Consider the following 21,561-nt stretch of genomic DNA (forward strand, 5'->3'; position numbering starts at 1 on the left):
GCGTTATGGGAGTGGGCTGTCAGCCACGATGTACACTTACAGGCAGTTCACGTACCTGGACCAGAAAATGTCCTTACAGACAAACTGAGCAGAGTGGGCACGAACATGCATGAATGGTCGCTCAACGATCGGTACCTTGGTCCCATTTTTCAGGACTGGAGTCAAGCAGAGGTAGATTTATTTGCCTCAAGAGAAAACATAAAGGCCTCCCTTTTTTGCTTAAGGGGGGGCCTTGAGCCCACCTCCCTGGGAGACGCGTTCTAGATTACATGGTCAGGAAGTTTCCTTTACGCATTTCCTCCTATACCTCTGATTTGCAAGGTTTTAGGCAAGATGCAGGCGGAAGGGACGACTGCCATTCTAGTGACATCCTTCTGGCCATGGCAGCCGTGATTTCACCAACTGCTTCAGATGTCCAACCAGACTTTCCATCGTCTCCCTCAGGAGCCAGATATCCTATCGTGGGAAGGGGTATTCCACCATGCAATCAACAGACTCAAACTGACAGCATGCCTCATTTGACAGTAGGTCTCGTCTTGACGGAGGTGGCAGAAGTGCTACTTAATGCCAAAAGACTCTCAACTAGGCAATCTTATGCTCGCAAGTGGGAAAAATTTTCTCAAATTACTCTTAACCATAATTTTTCTAAATCCTATATATGTTATATTGCTTATTCTAAGCATGTTCAAATTCTTCTATATCTCCAATTTTCTAATATATCAGTCTACATTTCACTGTTTAAACTATTTTTAATACAATCTCCTTATTACTAATATTAGCTTAGATTAATTAATAGCTAAGTTTCCCCATTAATGGTAAAGTTACTTCTCTCTCCCCTTTATAAAGTCACATATTAATAATTCTCAAACTGCCAGAATCCTCCTTTCACATCCCATTTTTTTCCTAGATATTGTTTCAATTTCTCCCAGTCTGCAATATATTCTCCTGGATCAAGATCTTTAAGTTTTCTTGTCATTTTGTCCATCTCAGCCATGTACAGCAATTTGTAAATCCAATCTTCTATAGTTGGTATTTCTTGCACTTTCCATTTCTGCGCATACAAAAGTCTTGCTGCTGTAATCATGTAAAATAGCAATGTTCTGTACTGCCTTGGAACTTCTTCCATTCCCAAGTTCAGTAGCAACAACTCTGGGTTCTTATTTATTTGGGTTTGCAAAACCTCATTAATTATTTCTATTATATCTCCCCAGTATTGCTTAGCTACCTCACAAGTCCACCACATATAATAAAATGATCCTTCATGCTTTTTACATTTCCAGCATTTATCTGACATATTTGCATTGCCATGCGCAATCTTCTTAGGCGTTAAATACCACCTATACATCATTTTGTATACATTCTCTTTAATGTTGGTACAAGTTGAAATCTTCAAAGTATTTTTCCACAAGTATTCCCATGATTCCATTGTTATTTCTTTATGAAGGTTTATTGCCCATTTCACCATCTGGACTTTGACTGTCTCGTCTTCCGTATACCATTTTTAAAGTATTTTGTATATTTTCGAAATATCTTTTTTGCCTTCTTGTAGAATCACTTCTTCTAACTCCGAGTTTTTTAGTCTTATTCCTCCCTTTAGACAGTCCGAGTTGTAAAGATCCCTAATTTGCCTATATTGAAACCATCCATAGTGAGGAGATAACTCTTCTTGTGTCTTTATTTTTGGTATTCTATGTTCTGTCGACATTATCTCTTTATAAGTTAAACGTTGTTCATTATAAACAGTTCTCGGATCTATTACTTCATATGGTACCACCCATGAAGGGATACCACTTTCCATGTAATTCTTATATTTCTTCCAGATTGTGAAAAGGCTTCTTCTGATATAGTGATGCAAAAACATAAGAGTCCGCTTTAACTTTATCATCCCACAAATAGGCATGCCATCCAAACAACTTTTTGTGTCCCTCCAAAGTCAGCAGTTTACGGTCTTTTAACGTTATCCAATCTTTTAACCATGTCAGACAAATTGCTTCGTAATATAATCTTATGTTTCGCAGTTGCAGCCCCCCTCTTTCTTTCGAGTCTTGTAATACCTTCATTTTCACTCGAGGTTTCCTGCCTGCCCACACAAAGTCTGAAATTTTTCTTTGCCATTTGTCAAATTGTTTGAAGTCTAGGATAATTGGAATAGTTTGCAGCAAAAATATCACACGTGGTAGCACATTCATCTTCACTGCTGCTATTCTTCCCAACCATGACAAATTTAGTTTATTCCATTTTATCAAATCTCTTTCTATTTGTTGCCACAGTTTCTCATAATTATTTTTAAATAAATCTATATTTTTTGCAGTCAACTCAATTCCTAAATATTTCACTTTATTAGCTACCTCACAGTCCGTTATATCCATTAGTTCTTGCTGTTTTTGCTTCGTCATGTTCTTACACAATATCTTCGACTTCTTTTTGTTCACATAAAATCCTGCCAAATCACCAAATTCCTTTATTTTATCCATTATTTTTGGCATATTGTCGATTGGATCTTCCACTATCAATATTACATCATCCGCAAATGCCCTGACTTTGTAGGAAAATTCCTTTATTTTTATGCCACGGATTGTATCGTCCTCTCGAATTTGAATCAACAAAATTTCCAAAATCAAAATGAACAACGATGGAGATAATGGGCAACCTTGTCTTGTACCTTTACCTATTTTCAATTTTTTAGTCAAATCATCATTAACTACAATCGCTGCACACTGGTCTTTGTAAATTCCTTTAACTGCTTGTGTGAACTTTTCTCCCATTTACAGCTTTTCCATAGTGGAAAACATAAAATCCCAGTTCAAATTGTCAAATGCTTTTTCCGCATCTACAAAAAAGAAACCAACTTCCCTATCACAGTGCTTATCGTAATATTCAATAGTGTTTATTATTGTCCTTAAATTGTCCTTAATTTGTCTATTGGGTAGGAATCCAGCTTGTTCTCCTGCAATAAATTCCGACATCCATCCCTTTAATCTTTCCGCCATTATTTTCGCAAATATTTTATAGTCATTATTTAGCAACGAAATTGGCCGATAATTCTTAACATCGGTCAAATCCTGTCCATCTTTCGGGATCAATGATATATTAGCTTCATTCCATGAATCAGGAATCTTTTGGCCTTGTAATATTCCATTAATTACCTCACTTAGAAACGGTGTCAGCTCATTGGCCGTCATTCTATAGAACTTTGCTGTTATTCCATCTGGTCCCGGTGCTTTCCCTAATTTTGTTGATTGTATAGCTTCTTTTATTTCTTCCTCTGTCACTTCCCTATTTAACTTCTCTTTCCATTCCTCTGAAATTACTGGAAGCTTCACTTTCTCCAAATATTCCGCTATTGAATCTCTGTTCACCTCTTTCTTTTGGTACAGCTTTGCATAAAATTTAAAAAAGGCTCTACTAATGGCTGATTGATCTGTCAATGTTTTATCTTCCTCTCGAATCTTAGTTATGATTTTCTTCTCCCCTTTTTTTTTAGTTGCCACGCTAAATATTTCCCAGGCTTATTTGCACCTTCAAACGACTTCTGTTTCATTTTTTTAAAATTCCACTCCAATTCTCTATTGTTCATTGCCGTCAATGGTTCCTGCAGGATTTTCATATCCTGAAATATTTTCTTTTTTCCTGGTCTTTTTTTAAGTTGTATGTCTTTGGCTTTAATTTTTTCCATAATTTCAAGTCTGTTTTCTTCCCTACTCCTCCTAGCTCTTGCATTCAGATCCATTAGCGTTCCTCTAATAACAGCTTTATATGTGTCCCATATCTTGTTAGTTGGTACATCCTTATTCAAATTGCACTGTATTAAAAATTTGGTCTCTCTTCGTAACAACGCCATATTTTCTTCCGTTTGCAGCAAGTTTTCATTTATCCTCCATCCTCTTTTCTTTTTATTTTTCCCAAATCTCCACATAACTAGATTGTGATCTGAGCCTACCTTGGGCATTATCTCCACATCTCTAGTCCATACCACCAGTTCTTTGGAGGCCCAGATCATGTCAATTCTTGATAGTGTAAAATGTCTTGCAGAGTAAAATGTATATTGTCTATTTTTCGGATTTTGTCTCCTCCACACATCTTCCAGACTTTCTTGTTCCTTAATCGCAAAACACTATTTTGGCAAAAGTCCTCTCTTTTTCTGTGCACTTTTAGATTTCTTGTCTTCTTCCAAATTTGTAACTCCATTGAAGTCACCTGCCAAAATTATTTGAGCATAAGTCAATTCATCTAATTGTTCCTGTAAGTCCTTGAAAAAATTTTCTTTTGTCCCATTGGGCGCATAAATTCCAATCACCAAAATCTTCTTAGAGTTCCAGATTATTTCCACTGCAATATATCTAGCATCTGTATCACTTAGAACCAGTTTTGGCTGTAGCTCCTCCTTTATATATAATACAACTCCTCTCTTTTTCTTTTTGGAAGCTGCTACAAATTCATTTCCAAGTTTTGCAAGTTTCAAATATTTCACATCCTCTTTTTTAATGTGTCTCTTGCAAACACACTATATTACATTTTTGTTTTAAAAGCCAGTGGAAAATAGTCTTATGTTTAAAAGGTGAATTTAGTCCATTTACATTCCAAGATATGATTTTACACTCCATGATCAAATTTTAGCTCCTTTTGGTAAGTCTTTTTCATTGACCCTGATAAACCTTTCCATCTCCTGGCCAGATCTGATGATTTTCCTCACACCACCAAATTCGAAAGCCAGTCCTTCAGGTATTTCCCATCTGTATCTGATTTTCATGTCTTTTAACATCTGGACCAGCTCTCTATACTTCTTCCTCTCCAACAACACCGATCTGAGCAGTTCTTTCATGATTCTCACCACTTTCCCATCAACCTCTAATGGGTCCTGAAATTGTTTACTCACAATTGACTCTCTTGTCTTTCTAGTTGTAAATTGCACAATCATATCTCTTGGTAACTTCCTTTGAGCTGCAAATTTTGAGTTAATTCTGTATGCCACGTCCAGAAGCGCTGCAATCTCCTCTTCTTCTTTTCCCAGGTATGCCGCCAAAATTTCTGTAATCTGCTCTTGGGCTGTTTTTTCCAAAACTTCCGGGATTCCACGAAATCTCACTTGTCTTTCCATTTGTTTACATTCAGCTACAGCCATTCTTCCCTTCACGCCTCTCAGCTCCATTCTCTGCACATCTGCCAAGGTATCAGCTGCCTTTTCTACTGCGTTAACTCTCTGCTGTGTAACTTGCATTTCTTTTTGAACCTGATCCATATTCTTCGCTAGTTCTGCCATCTCCGATTTAAGTGTCTCTTTAAAGTCTTTCAAATTTTTCGCCATCTCTTGCATCATATCTTTAAGCTCTTTATTCCCTTCCGAAACTTTTTTGTCTAGGTTTTCCAGCGCCATTTGCCATTCCTTCTTTGATGTCGTGGGGCTAGCTCTACTTCGCTCCCACGAGTCTGCTCTTTTCCTTAGCTCCATGGCGCGATTTTATTATTTTCCTTTATTTTTAAAAGTCAAAGTTTAGGTTATTTTTATAAAAACTGTTATTTACGTGGTCCAAAATGTCGGGCGTCTTTTCTCTATGGTTTTATTCTGAGGCAACCGCCCTTACCCTTGTCTAAGATGGCCTACTTCCGTTTTTTTTGAAGCCGCAGCTTTGCCCTCTTAAAAAATGGTGATATTCCACTTCCGCTGCTTACAAGCCACTTCTCGCCAAGCTCTTTATGGTTCTGACGCACTTCCTGTTCCTCTCCGTTTCACAGCAGTTCTCGCGGTGTTGAAAGTTTCTCACAGTCCACTATCTCTCTCTAGCCGCAGGTATGTAAACAATAATCGTTTTTCCGCTCTAACTTTTCTTTACAATGTCACTTTTTAATAATTTATTTGCCGGAGTTTTCTCAGTTATATATCAAGTCTTTTGCAGTTTTCTAGATCTTTGTCACTTTATTTCTTATTGTAATCAGTCCCGTAATGAGAGATAGCAATCTTTACCTTCTTAGATGTTTCTCTTGGGTTGTAATCACTGCTTCGATTATCCAATCGATTCAGGTTCCCTTCTTAGTTTGCTGAAGCTTGGGCATGTAGTTCTTATGCCAAAATTTGACTCCAAAGTCGCTGCAGAGATCTCAGCAACCTCTCTTCAGGTGGGACCTCAAGGGTGGATGGGGGCTCGTTACGTAGAACCCCCCTCACACCTGAGATCAACGCACCCTCAAGGTCTTGAGCGTACTTGCCTGTTCTCCGCCTGAGAACAGGGGGCTGTGGGCAGTTTGCACCCCTCCAGCCCTACAAACAGCGACTCGGACAGCCCAGCTCCCTGAGCTGCGTTAGACCTGCATGGATCCCAAGCTGGAAGTCCTCAGCCTTTCACAAACCTGTTGATAGGAAAACACTGTTCTCCCATTATACTTCCCAGCTATTCTTAAGGGGCTTGAAATATATGTTTCCCCCGGTAGGGAAGATAGTGCTGCAGTGGTCACTGCAATTAGTACTTACAATGTTAATGTCAAAACCATTTGAGCCATTGGCCACCTGCCGTTTGAAGTCATTGACTCTTAAGGTAGCTCTGCTAATTGCTGTGACTTCAGCCAGGAGAGTGAGTGAGCTATCCTATGCATCGATCAGCCGTTCCTAAAGATACATCAGGAAAGGGTTACCTTTAGACCTAATTTGAATTTTCTTCCTAAGGTAGCATCCAGGTTCCATTTATCTTAGGATATTTTGTTACCGGTTTTCTTCCCTAACTACTCTAGTGATGCAGAGAGGACCTTGCACATACTAGATGTAAGGAGGGTGATACTATTTTACCTGGATCGCACTAAAAGTTTTAAATTGGACAGACATCTTTATGTCTGCTATACAGGTCCTAGAAAGGGGCAGAAAGCCAGTTTGCAAATGATGGCTAGGTGGGTAGTACAGGCTATCACTTTGTGCTATCAAACTGCCAACTTACCTTGTCCACTGGATGTTCATGCACACTCCATGAGATCCCAGGCGACGTCGACGGCGCTCCTGTCCGGGGTTCCTCTTCAGGACATTTGTAAGGCAGTGACGTGGTCATCGATGGACACCTTTGTCATGCACTGTGCTCTTGACATCTTCGATAGATGAGAGACAGCAGTTGGCAGTGCAGGACTGCAATCAATCTTCTGATAATTCAGCTCCATCACCCAGGTAAGAAGCTTGGTAATCTCCCATGTGGGACTGCACCAGAAGACCGACAATGAAAAAAGGGTTGCACTTACCTGTAACTGCTGTTCATTGAGGTCTTCTGTGCAGGCACACATACCCTCATGTGAAAATGTGCATATGTTATAGTAAAGTTATTACACTTGCTGACAGTGAATTTAGCCCTATTGAAGTTCAGATATGGACATTTTTTGGGAGGTTTCCTTTATTTTATTCATTATTTATGTTATTTATAGTCCACTTTTCTCACTGAGACTTGAGGCGGATTACACAGTGTAGATCAATACCATCAGTGACTGGGACATTCAATAAATATTCAATAGAGAATACAACAGGGTAAAGACTGCAGAAATTTGAAAACAAGCAGAAATCTGATACAGAGTTGAAAACAATGATGGAAAAAACATAAGCTGAAACGTTGCATGGCACAGAACTATCCAGTAAGAGCATATTTACAGAGACAAATGGTACACAGTACTATAATCTACCGTCCCTATCTCATTCCCGCACATCTCTCCGAACCTTACAGCACAATTTTATTACATGCATAAAAAGGTTCTGCTGAATAACTCAGTTTTGCATAGTTTGTGGAAAGCCAGGAGAAGGAACTTGCCTAATCTTTTCAAACAGGCTTTTCAATAATGTGGGGATCGCTACAGAAAATGCATGTACAAGCAGCTGTTGATTTTGCCCATGTGTGGGTTGGTGCCTGCAGAAGACCCTCTTCAGATGAGTGCAGCTGCCATGGTGGGGCATAGGAAGAGAGGCAGTACTGTAGGTATGACGGACTGAGGCCATGAAGGGCTATTATGTGATAGCCAAAACCTTGAATTGAACCCAGTAACTGGTGGGAAACCAATGTAGTGTCTGCAGAATGGGAGTAATATGAATTCTTTGCCCTTCAGATCAGGACCTAGGTTCCTTATTGTTCAGGAAGCAAAATGGGGATGGTAGTTAGCCTTTAATTGTCCAGGGTGTCCTCTTTTTATTTATTTATTTTGCTTTCCTCTCTTGCTCTTTGACATGTCTGAAATCTTTCACACAGTCTTTAGAAGATACAAAGCAGTATGAGAAGAGAGCCAGCATGATGTAACGGTTAGACCTTGGGCCAGTCACTCTTTCATCTTAACTTACTTCACAGGGTGGTTGTGAGGATAAAATGGAAGAGTGGAGAACAATGTACATGGCCCTGAAGAAAGGGTGTGATAAAAACATGATGTGAAATGATTTTAAATTTCTCATGTTGAAATGCACACTAACCCTATCAGTGGGATCCAGCATGACCATTGTTAGAAATATATGCTAATTAATACCATATTTGTGTCTTGCTATCACCCTGTGCAACCTTATTTTTTTATTTCTAGTCTGTTTTTTCCAGAGTTCAAGAAGTAGGAAAAGGGGTTGAAAGAAGTTAATTATTGATCGATGTTTTTAACCTCTTCAAAACAGCAGCACAATCTTAAAAAATTAAAAAGTTAATGTATCTACCTGTGAATTTCTCATCAGCTTTTCAGAATATGAATTCCAAAAGGAAAGCAGAGACTTGGAAAAGAAACAGACGGCAGTTGGTAGGTACCACTCTGTCTAGAAATTGTTGCTCATGCAGCACAATACAGCAATGTACAAGAGATGTTCTTAAAGCCACACTCCCTTTAAAAAGGCAGTTATACTCTAACAGTCTACTAGTAGTAGGGACAGCTTTGTGCATTATGAAGTATTGGAATCATTATATGGACCTGTTTCAGTTTGGCTTCAGTTTTGGAGCAGAGACTGCCTTGGCCAGCCTCATGGATAATCTTCAACAAGGAGAGAGCCTGTTGATTCTTCAGGGACCTTGAAGGCTTTTAGTGCTGTGCTGTCCTTTTGGACCAGCTGGCTTGAATAGGTAGTGTCTTGGTGCTGGTACTTTTTGGCTGACTAATTGAAGAAGCTGGTGCTTGTTTGGGATTACTGTGTGATTCTGCTTCATTTACTCTAAGGGTCTAGGGGATTTGTGGTATGCTCCCTCCCTCTTTTCTTAATAGAAGAGAGGGACTGAACCAAGCCAGTGAGTAATAAGAATAGAGGCAGTGAGTTGCACTTGTTTGGGTCTGGTCCAGTTGGTAGGTCATAATCTATTATTTAAATACTCTCTAAACTGTGGAAATTATCATCATCCTTAACAACTTTGGTGGCTATATTTTGCTGCTGCCTGAGCCCAGATCTGGCATTTTGCAATTGTCAGTTATTGCTTATTTTAGTAAATAATTTTTCTCCATGGTTTAGAACTGGCTACTTCCTAATTTTCATGCACTCGATGAGGCTGACTCCTAGTGATGGAAACTTTCAAACCATAGTTAATTTTTTCTTTCTGGAAAGCTAAATTTTTGGGAGGGGGAATAAAAATATGTACAATATTTTCTTTATCAGCTTTTTAAAACTTTTACAGAGCCACCCTAAGCATACCCTTCTAAGCTCGTTGACTTCTATGGGTTTTGAAAGGTATAGTGCTGTTTAGGATTGCATAAAAATAATAAAAAATAATGCTGAATGTTTCTAGGCCTTCTGCCTGGCAAGGTTTGCGTTTCAATTGATCTCATAAAAGGTATCTCCATACTTATTTTGTGGCTGCTTTGACCAAAGTGGGCTTTAAACAAAGACTTTAGGAACCTAACATCATTCAGGGAATAATTTCACGTAAGAAAAAGAGATATTATGTTCTTATTTATTACATATTATGGTCCAGTTATCAACTTGATGCCATTTTCCTGATGTTTGGACATATGATTTGTCTACAAGCTCGTTAATCAATCATTATTAGCTGTCTGTGAAGTAGTTTTTGGCAGACAATTATCCTTGAATACTTTAAGTGCTGTGTGTGCTGGTTATATGTCTCTGAAGAAGTATAACAGATGTTGGTATTTTTCAGGCCTTCTCTACTGTAGGAACTCCAGATTATATTGCTCCAGAGGTTTTCATGCAGACTGGCTACAATAAGCTTTGTGACTGGTGGTCACTTGGAGTCATTATGTACGAGATGCTAATTGGTAATGGAACCTATTCTGTCTGAATTCTTATAGTAACTTGGTTTTGGAAATTCTGTCATTGGCTTCACATTTGTTGCTCCTTTCTTTTCTAAACTATATGACACAGTTAATTCTGCTGTTTGATATATTGTCGAAGGCTTTCACGGCCAGAGAACGATGGTTATTGTGGATTTTCCGGGCTGTATAGCCGTGGTCTTGGCATTGTAGTTCCTGACGTTTTGCCAGCAGCTGTGACTGGCATCTTCAGAGGTGTAGCACCAAAAGACAGATCTCTCAGTGTCTCAGTATCTAGATACCCTGGTCATCCTCAAAGCAAACTTTCAGTTAGGTCACAAGGTCTACAGGAAACCAACTCACACAGATCGGTACTTACACAAAAACTCTAGCCCTGGTCTTGGCATTGTAGTTCCTGATGTTTCACCAGCAGCTGTGACTGGCATCTTCAGAGGTGTAGCACCGAAAGGCAGAGATCTCTCAGTGTCAAACTGTGGAGAAGATGTTAGCAGGTAATTTTTTTTTAATTTTTTATTACAATTAAACCATACAACATACAAACAAACACTTATGAATCTAAACCTTAACCATTACAAAACTATTTTGATACAGGAGGGAGTTAGATATATACAGTCAAGTATTATATAATTTGACAAGGCATATAAATTAAAGCATAAAAGTTCTAGAGAGAGTAATTGTTTGAAGTATTTTTGATTTAGGCTGAATATTATTTGTATCAACATATTCAAAAAAAGGAAGCCATTTCTCCATAAACTTGGAGTTTGCAGGAAACTGTTCAGCTATGTATAAGTCGTTATGGGTTTTTTCCATAATAAAGTGATTCCATACTTTTTCAAACCATGAATCTATGGAGGGTGCATGATCTTTCTTCCAGACCAGCGCTATTTCAGTCTTTGCTACTACTAACAGAGTTGCAATCAATTCTTTTCTAATCATAGGTATAGGTAATTCTTCCCACTGATCTAAAAAAAGGATTTTAGGGTCGAAGGGAACTTCATATCCTGTAATAGTTTTGATTGAATCAATTACTTTCTCCCAATAACTTTTAATGATAGGGCATCCCCACCAACAATGAGCAAACATGCCCATCTCTCCACAGTTTTTCCAGCATTTTGGGGAAGCTGATGGGTATATATAGGATAGTTTCTTAGGCGTTTGGAACTTAGTTAAGGTAACTTTTGATTTGAATATAGATGAGGTCCAGATCTTGTTCCATGTCTGAGGTGATTGTTCTACATTGCAATCTTTAGCCCAGCTAGATTGACAAGGAATTTGCTTTTTGTTCTGTGTGTTCAGTAATGTAGTGTATAATATGGATAGCATTCCTTTTTTTTGAGTTGTATAAGATCGTAATATTTCAAATTCCGTCAAGGGAGTTTTCATTATTGATTTTATACCTATTTGTTCCATCATATTTTTAATCTGTAAGTATCTAAACCACACCAGATTGTGCTTTAATTTGTCTTCAATTTTTGATTTTTCCATCAGGCCTGAATTTGTAGCAATATCAATTAACCTTGTCATTTTAGCCTGTTGGAATAGTTTTATAAAATCTGATTCTTGACCTGGAGGAAACCAAGCTTGATTAAGGAATGAGGAAAATCTGGATTTTTCTGGGATGAGTTTAGTTTTGAATTTATCCCATATCTGCAAAATTGCTGATTAAAAACATATTTTTGTTAATGCTTTTGGGTCTGTTTATTTGTTTGTTCCATATTAAATCATTAAAAGAGAATTTGTTTAAATAAGTATTGAAGAGGGTGAGCCATTCTGTTGTAGTTTCCACGGAGATGAGTTGGAGTAAGTTTAGAAGTCTAATTGCTGCTTGGTATAGATTCAAATCTGGATAATTAAAACCTCCATCTTTAGATTTTCTTCTCAACGTGGAAAATGCTATCCTTGGATGCTTGTTTTGCCATAAGAAACTATTAATCATTGTTTGCCATTGGATAATTAGTTTTATAGGAATTGTTACTGGAATTGCTCTAAAAATAAAAAGAAATTTGGGTAATATAAATGATTTTATTAAATGGAACCTATCATACCAGTTAAGTTTTAGCTTGTTCCAGTTAATAATTTCTATTTTAATTTGGTTTGCTATTCTTTGGTGGTTTAATTTAATGAGGTCGTTTAAATTGGGAGTAATGTTGATGCCAAGGTAAGTAAGATAATTTGAAGCCCATTGATATTTATACTGTTTACAAATTAGTTTTTCAGTAGTTTTAGAGAGATTAATAGAAAGAATTTGTGATTTTGATTGATTTACAACCAGGCCCGATATAGTACCAAATTCCGTTAGCAAGGGGTGAAGATGTGTCAATGAGGTTGTTGGGTTAGTTAAATAGATTAACATATCATCAGCGAAAAGCGAGATTTTATAAGAGCTACCTTTAATGGGGATTCCAAATATATTTTCATTTTCCCTTAATGCAATTGCAAAAGGTTCCAAAGCTATGGCAAAAAGCATGGGAGATAGCGGACAACCCTGTCTAGTGCCTCTGTTAATTACAATTTCTCCTGAACGTAAACCATTCAGTCTAATGTTAGCTGTAGGTTGCAGATATATAGCTCCTATGGTGTTTACAAAATTTTTCACCAAAGCCTAGGAATTGAAGGGTACTACTTAAATATTGTTTCTCAACCGAATCGAAGGCTTTTTGAATATCTAATGAGAGGAACAGTGCTTCAGTCTTGTTGTTTTTGCAATGCTCAATTAAATTTAACGTTTTATATATATTATCTGTGATTTCTCTTTTGGGTATAAAACCTGCTTGATTATTATGAATATATTTGCTTATGAATGAGTTTAAACGTCGAACTAGGATTGATGTAAATAATTTATAATCATGATTGAGAAGTGATATTGGTCTATATGATTCAGCTTTTGTTGGGTCTTTCCCTTGTTTATGTATAACTACTATATCGGCCATGTTCCAAGTAGGAGGTAGTTTACATTCATCCAAAACTAAATTGCAAGTATTAGTTAGATGTTGAGCTAGTAAAATAGCATATTTTTTATAAAACTCTGATGGGAATCCATCAGGTCCCGTGGCTTTATTGTTTTTAGCTAACTTAATTGCTTCTAGGGTTTCCTGCAGGGAGATAGGTTTTTCTAAAAGTAATCTATGATTTTCTTCCAATTTCTTTACATTTTTGAGTGAGTGTAAAAAATCCATAATCTTAATTTGTTTGGGGTTTGTTGATGAATACAGATTCATGTAGAATTTTTTAAATACTTGCAAAATCGTTTGGGAATCATGACAATTTGTTTTATTTTCATCTTGGAGTAGATGAATATTATTTTTCAGATTCTTCTGTTTTATTTTATTCGATAGAAATCTTAGGGCTTTAGGGGTATTAAACCAATATCTTTGCTTAGATTTAATTAAACTTCTATGTACATCATTGCTGTCAATCGTTTCTAAAACTTTACGTTGGGTAGTTAATTTTTGGTATATTTTCTTGCTTCCTGTCAATTTATGTTCTTCCTCCAAATTTTTAATTGAGTTTACTAAATCCTGTCTATGTTTTAATTTTTCTTTGTTTATACTCGCTGAGAGCGCTATAATATGTCCTCTTGATACTGTTTTAATCGTATCCCAGAGTATATTAGCTTTTATTTCTTCAGAGTTATTATCAGCTATAACTCTCTCTAAGGTTTTTTCTATTTCTTTGGCTGCTTGGTGGTTATAAAGTAAGTGTTTCGGTAAGCACCATTGTTTGGGGCATTGTTTTTGTATTTCTGATGCTATTAATACATTGACCCAGGAATGGTCCGAAATTAAACATGGTCCAATTTGGGAGTCCACCGCTTGCTCAAGCAATGATTCAGAAATCAAAATAAAGTCAATTCTAGTATATGTGTTGTGTCTTTGAGAATAATAAGTATAATCCTTTTCTCCTACATGTAGCTGCCTCCATATATCCATGAGATTATGTCTTTTTAAGATGGATTGCAGTTTTGTCTTCCTGTTCTTTTTGGTAGAATTTTTTTCAAAATGTGTTCTGTCCCATTTATAATCCATTATATAATTTAGGTCCCCCCCTACTATAAGATGACCTTCTTGAAATTTCTCCAGTTTTCCTAATGTTTCTTCTATAAAATTTAATTGTTGATTATTAGGAGCATAAATGGATGCGAAGGTATAGTTATGTTCTTGAATTGAACCTTTAACAAAAATGAATCTCCCTTTAGGATCTTTGAAAGTTTTTTTATGGTGAAATGAAAGATCCTTTGCAAATAGTATTGCAACACCCCTTGATTTTGAATTACCAGCTGCATAATATTGTGACTGGATCCAGTTTGCCTTTAATATATCTATGTCATTATTTTTAGCATGAGTTTCCTGTAGAAAAATTACCTGAGATTTAGTTTTGGCCAACAAAGAAATAACTCTTCTTCGCTTTACAGGGTTTTCCAGACCTCTTACATTCAGAGTGGTTATTTTGAATTTAGAAGCCATGATTAGAGATATACAAGTCGGCCTGTCCTATAAAAATAAATTTCAATTTACAACAATAATATCAAACAGTAAAACAGCCTGCAAATTGGCACTTTGTTTTGATTTCACACTCTTAATTCACAAATCCTTATAGCTAGACCCCTATATCTTATCTATAATAATTTTTTTTATTATTTTTTTAATTATTTTTTATTTTTATTTTATATATAACTATATACACACACACATACACACCTATGTATATATCTATATATATCTATATACATATATATATACACATATATTTCCTTTTGTTTGTTAGTTTGTTTATTTGTTTTAGGGAATTTTCCCTTATCAATTTCCTTATAAAATATAATTAACTTAGTAGATATATTAGCTTTGTAAAATTTCCTTATAGAATTATTACCTCCTGTATTATACTACTCTGTACCACCCTTCCCTTCCTTCCCTTAATTGTTTAAATTTGCGTCTGTAATAAGCTTAAATCCTTAAGATCTCCTCTTACCTCCCCTCCCTTTATCCCTAAAATATCAAATATCCTTATAAACACACTTATCTAATTAACACTTTAACAATCTAACGATCAATTTACCTATTGCCAATTATACAAGGCAAAATTTCCCCCCTCCCTTCCCCTCCCCTTTCCTACCCCTTAAAGTATTAACCAGAGTTATAATTAACCTTAAGCAACTTGAACACTTTTAACAAACTACTGCCAAAACCAATAGCTTTGTAGAACTTACAAACTGGGTCGTTGTGTTCACGCCACAGTTTTGGAAACTAAATTCCCAAGTGTAAAGTTCTATATATGAGGAGCAGTGCTGAGACTCCTACCCCCCCCCCAACCTCCCTTGTACAGTGCATAGCATAAGAGACATAACCATAATTGCTCAATAAGTTAGAACCGTTTATCTTCATTCTTCTATCAGGCGTTCCGTATCGGAATTTTACTCCCTTTTTGGGGAGAAAGCGAGTCTGTTGATTTTCTTTTTTGATTTAGCTTGCTTGTCTCCATGGGTTCTTCCACACCGATTCTTAGCAGGTAATTTATATCTACTCAGGAAGGTGGGTTTGGGTTCGTCATCCTGTAAGAGTTTCCCAGGGTGTGGAATGCTAATGCTTCACTGTATCCTAAGGAGGTTCTTTTGCATATGGATTGGTGCTTGATATGCTAATCTTATCTGCAGGGCTATTGTAAGATGTAGAGTATTTTGTTAGCCTGGTGTTTTTCAGGACTGGAAACCACGCTCTATTCATTCTTAAAGTCTCTTCTTTCCTGTTGAAGTTATGCTTATGCTTATGAATTTCAATGGCTTCCCTGAGCAATCTGACACAATAGCTGGAAGTGTTGTCCAGTATTTTAGTGTCCTGGAATAAGATACTGTGCCCTGTTTGAGTTAGGCTATGTTCAGCCACTGCCGATTTTGCAGGTTGGCCAAGTCTGCAGTGTCTTTCCTGTTGAGGGTGGTGATTGGAGTTTAAACCACCTCAACAATACCCACCTGAACATACAATTCACCATGGAGAAAGAAATCGAGGGTAAACTCCCATTTCCAGATACCTTGGTAATCCACAAAGCAAACTTTCAGTTAGGTCACAAGGTCTGCAGGAAACCAACTCACACGGATTGGTGCTTACACAAAAATTCCAATCACCACCCTCGACAGAAAAGAGGCATCATAAAAACATTAGTAGACCGTGCAAGACGGATATGTGAACCGCACTTTCTCAATGAGGAAATTAATCATCTAAACCATGCACTTCAAGCAAATGGCTACTCCAAAAATGAAATCAGAAGAGCGATTAAACCAAGGATAAATCAAACAACTAAGGAAAAACAGTCTCCCACAGGAAAAGTGTTTTTGCCATATATCAAAGGAATCACTGATCAGATAGGAAAGCTTATGAAAAAGCACAACCTACAAACAGTATTCAGACCAACCAGAAAAATACAACAGGTGCTACGATCAGCAAAAGACAGTAGCGACCTGCTCACCTCTGCAGGAGTATACTGCATACCCTGCAGCTGTGGACAAGTTTACATTGGGACCACACAGTGTAGCATCCAGACAAGAGGAAAAGAACATGAAAGACACTGCAGACTTAGTAGCTGAACATAGCCTAATCCAAACAGAACACAGTATCCTATTCCAGGACACTAAAATACTGGACAACACTTCCAACTACTTTGTCAGATTGCACAGGGAAGCCATTGAAATGCATAAGCACAATTTCAACAGGAAAGAAGAGACTTTAAGAATGAATAGAGCATGGTTTCCAGTCCTGAAAAACACCAGGCTAACAAAATACTCTATACTCTACAATAGCCGTGCAGAGAAGATTAGCATATCAAGCACCAATCCATATGCAAAAGAACCTCCTCAGGATACAGTGACACCTCCCTCCATTATCATTCCACACCCTGGGAAACTCTTACAGGATGACTCAGCCCAAACCCACCTTCCTGAGTAGATATAAATTACCTGCCAACATCTTCTCCACACTGACACTGAGAGATCTCTGTCTTTTTGTGCTATACCTCTAAAGATGCCAGTCACAGCTGCTGGCGAAACATCAGGAACTACAATGCCAAGACCACGGCTATACAGCCCGGAAAATCCACAACAACCATCTGCTGTTTGGTTGTTTCCATTACTTTTTTTACAGCTGTGGTTTTTGACCCTAACACTCAGTTTAAGGAGTGGGTCACTAGGTGTACATCTTCATTAATCACCACCATTTCTATAATTCCATTCTTAGGTTATCCTCCTTTCTGCTCAGAGACTCCTCAAGAAACATATAAGAAAGTGATGAATTGGAAAGAGACTCTGATATTCCCTCCAGAGGTTCCAATCTCTGAAAGAGCTAAAGATCTTATTCTAAGGTACCAGATGAGTAACTACTGCAGTTAAGAAATTCTGGGGCATCACATAACCTACACTTCCATTTTCTTTCATGCAGACTACATGTCTGGTTACTTTCTTGAGATCTGTTTCTTTTTGTGATTGTGTTTTGCTTCCAGCTTATCCAGCTAACCAGAGCAGAATGAGATACCTTGTTTCTTATGTCTTCTGAACTTTGCATAGGATTTAAGAACAGTCGTCTCCCTAACTTGAGCTGCTCTGAAAGTCAGCACAGACCAAGATAAATTTGTGCAGCTGTCATTTTTCCTGGAAGTCTAGTTTTGCAGTGAGAATGTATTTCCTTCTATTCTCTGTGAATTACAGAAGATTTGGGAAGGAGGGTATCTAAGAAGTGTAGGCAAGTGTGGTGCTTCTTGATACTCAGGAAAGATGTGTACACTTTAATATTTATGTTGTATGTAAGACACACATGTAAGACACTTTAATATGTATGTTGCTCTTGACTTCTTGGAGATCCCAATAATGCAAAAGATACAGTCCCATCTATTGCTTTGATTGGTACCTTGTGTAAAGTTTTAGTGTCTTAGTTAAATAATAAAGTCCAGCAGCAATACACAAACACTGACTTCCAGATTTTTTAAAAAATGAATGACAGCCTGCCTTAAAACAAATTACATTGGAAGAAATAGTACTTAGATACATAGGATTGTGTCCTACCAGCTTGATGGACTGTTTACAGGGCTGTGCCATAGATGGTGAGAGCAATATGGATAAATGCCAAATGGCTGCAGTGAGGAAGAAAAGAGAAGGTTGTATGATCAAACTCAAGATTCCTTTGTATGCTCAGTAGTTTGTAATTAACTTTTCTTACTTTCAAAAATTGCATACTGCATTTTTTCCTCACAGATTTTGCTGTGAATGGGAACATCGAATTGGTGCTCCAGGTATTGAAGAAATCAAAACAAACCCTTTTTTTGAAGCGGTGGACTGGGAGCATATCAGGTACAACATGGTCAGATTTTTTCTTACCTCACTCGTGTTTTCTAGGAGACTAACCCTTGTTTAGCATTCTAGGTCAGTAATAACTTAACAATGGGGGCGGGGGCTGTGCAGTAAGTGCCTGTAAAGCTAAGTTTGCATTATTCGTATTAACCTGCTTGCATTTTGCACACATTAATCACTTGGATTGGGAACTGGATTAATCTTGTTCCTACCACAAAATCTAACCCTGGTTCATTCTTATCAGGGAGAGACCTGCTGCAATATCAATAGAGATCAAAAGTATTGATGATACTTCAAACTTCGATGAATTTCCAGAATCTGATATCCTTAAACCTGCAGGTAAATGTTGCTGCTTTAGTTCTAAATGCTTTAACTGTGGTGTAGGCTCCTGATTTCTTGCTAGGTTTTCCAAGTTAGCCAGTTCATTAAAAAAAAAAATGCCTCTGACCTACTGTTCGTCTGATTCTGCAAATCCCCATGTGCACACTTCCAGTGAATTCATACTTGGCACGGTGTGATGGTTTGCAAGAGAGGGCTGCCCTCTTTCGGGACACACAGACCACAATCCAACACAGGGAAACATGCTTCAACCTTCTGGGGGCTGTGTGCAGTTAACTGGATTATGGTGAATGGAAGTTCAGGACTATGAACTAAATTAGAGCTGTTTCCTGCTTGTGATTTTGTTAAAACAGTTTCTTTCTCCTTGTATCACCAGAAAACACATGGCAAAATACAGCAACATTAAACATTTTTAAAGAGGAAAATAACAGTGTTTTTACCTCTTGGAGCGGGGGATGTGAGAGAACTAGCCGAGTTAACTCCATGGCCTTTAGTGTTGTGGGGCTGATGGCATAATTGATAGCAAGCTACAGAATGACTTTGTAATAGCCTTTGTCAAATATCTGCTTCCATATGGCCATCTTTAACATGTTTAAAAGTCAAACATCACCTGGTGTATTTAATTGGAATACAATATTTTCCTATATAGCAGACATTACTGTGCCTAAACTAGGTGGGTCATTAATACTAAAATAACTTCTGTGTGCTTGCTTTCTCTAGTGACTACAAGTAACCATCCGGAGACAGACTACAAGAATAAAGACTGGGTCTTTATCAATTACACATACAAGCGTTTTGAGGGCTTGACAGCTCGAGGGGCAATTCCATCCTACATGAAAGCAGGAAAGTAGTGACTCATAACAAAACTATTTCTGAGCTTTGGTTCTTCCTTGTCAGTACAAATTCTTTTTCTACCCTTTACAAATTAAACCCAAGGACTGTGAACTCAAAGAGTGCAAGATAACATCTTTATGCACTGTTTACAAAAAAAAAAGGATTTATCCATGGGAATATGTCCACGAATGGTAATTGTGGCCTGCCTTTGCAAGATTTATTGTGGATATAAGGTTCTTCTGGCTTTAGTTAACATTCTGGAGACTGCTTCATCAACAAGGAGGAAAGAGTGAACTTTACTAATGCTGCAAAGCATAGCATAATTTGTGTGTGTGTGTGTGTGTGTGTGTGTGTGTGTACATGTGTGTGTGTGTGTGTGTTACAAGTGCTGTACTAAGCACTGTTCTAAGGGCTAAGATAATTTAAAGAATCAGAGCAATAACTACTACATGCAAGAGAAAATTCTTGGTAAGTTATCCTATAGGAGGGCAAAAGCAGTATTGCCTCAGAGGTCACTTGAGTATTGTATACTTTGGTCAAAGGCTTTCTGGATAGCAGTTTTTATTCCAACTCAGCAATAGCCTCAAAACCAGCTGCACTTTATTTTTGGTACTGAAATAGTGACCCTCCAGTATTAAACATTTTTCTAAATTTCCAACTTACAGATCACGTTGCTTTTTTTGAGCAGTATCAAGAAAAGAGCATGATTCCTAATCCGATTTAATGTGTAACTAAGTAAAAAGCAAATCACTGTAAATAACAATATTAGCCCACGCTAGCTAACTATTGCAAGGAGTTCTGTCTCTACACACTTGAAGGGTGTGTGGGTTTAAAGATGTCTCTTTCCAACAATTGCCAGTAGAGAATGGTAATAGGTAAGGTTTCAGCATTACAGTATTCCTGAGAACTTAATCCTTTGCAGCTTGGAGACTGAGAGCCCTAAAGTGCCTTCAAGATGCTTCCTGTAAACAATGTTAGTGAAACACTTAGCCTAGTGAGATTTTAGTAATCTGACTCGATTACTCAAGGTTTCTGTGTAGTTCCACACCTTGAATTCTCCTTGTGTCACTGAGTGGCATAAACACTTTTAAAAATGTTCAAATTGACCAGCTGAACTCTACCTCCACTCCATTTCTACACAAGGCACTAGATTGCTATCGTTTAGAATCTCCGTATCATTCACCATGTGCATGCAGCTGTCTTTGAAATACATAGGAGGGTGTGTTCTTGTTAATAACGAGGAAGTAGTTGTATAGAAGTAGACGTGATGCACTGGGGAGCTAAAAATAAGGGCAGGAAAAAATGGAATAAGATTTGAGTTGGCGTTTCAAGTATGTTAGGATCTTTTGTTGGTAAAATATGGAACTTTCTCTGGCAGTTTCATCAGTTAATATACAAGTAGGTTAAAAACAGCTGAAGTGTTGCTTGAAAATACCAACATAGTCTTTTTAGAAAAGTTTATGGAATCTGCCATAGTGTGACAAAAGATGCATAGTTATGGAATATAAGTGAGGGTGTTTTGGTAGTACTGTATCATCAGATAAGATAGGTAAATGAAATGTGCCGTTATCTCACAATAAAGCATTATATGTACTTTTCCAGACTGTGTCCCTTATCTCAATTGTAGAAGTTTGCAAAACCTTTTTTTGGCACTCCCCACAAACTTGAGTGCTTCTGCCACTTAATTGGTTTATAGATGTGGAACTACACAGAGCTTCAATGAAAAAAAATTATTTTAGGACTAGGAGAAGATGACACTAAGGAAAGATTTTACATTTTAGGCTGCAGGAAGAGTTGGCAGATACATAACTTTCCCTGTACCTAGTTTGTAATTAGTGAGTTCCAATGACGCGCCCCAC

General features: G+C 37.5%; 1 protein-coding gene across 1 annotated transcript in view; it reads left to right on the top strand.

Annotated features, from left to right (window-relative positions):
* The window catches only part of STK38 (serine/threonine kinase 38), a 57,967-nt gene extending 37,913 nt beyond the window's left edge, over positions 1 to 20,054 (top strand). The window contains exons 9-14 of the mRNA XM_054980230.1: positions 8,666 to 8,727; positions 10,068 to 10,185; positions 17,424 to 17,547; positions 18,434 to 18,529; positions 18,774 to 18,868; positions 19,589 to 20,054. Of these exons, the coding sequence (XP_054836205.1) occupies positions 8,666 to 8,727; positions 10,068 to 10,185; positions 17,424 to 17,547; positions 18,434 to 18,529; positions 18,774 to 18,868; positions 19,589 to 19,719 (626 nt within the window). The 3' untranslated portion in view covers positions 19,720 to 20,054. The remainder of the gene's footprint in view (positions 1 to 8,665; positions 8,728 to 10,067; positions 10,186 to 17,423; positions 17,548 to 18,433; positions 18,530 to 18,773; positions 18,869 to 19,588) is intronic.
* Positions 20,055 to 21,561: the final 1,507 nt, after the last annotated feature.

The sequence above is a fragment of the Eublepharis macularius genome, chromosome 5, assembly GCF_028583425.1.
Source record: "Eublepharis macularius isolate TG4126 chromosome 5, MPM_Emac_v1.0, whole genome shotgun sequence".
Taxonomy (NCBI): domain Eukaryota; kingdom Metazoa; phylum Chordata; class Lepidosauria; order Squamata; family Eublepharidae; genus Eublepharis; species Eublepharis macularius.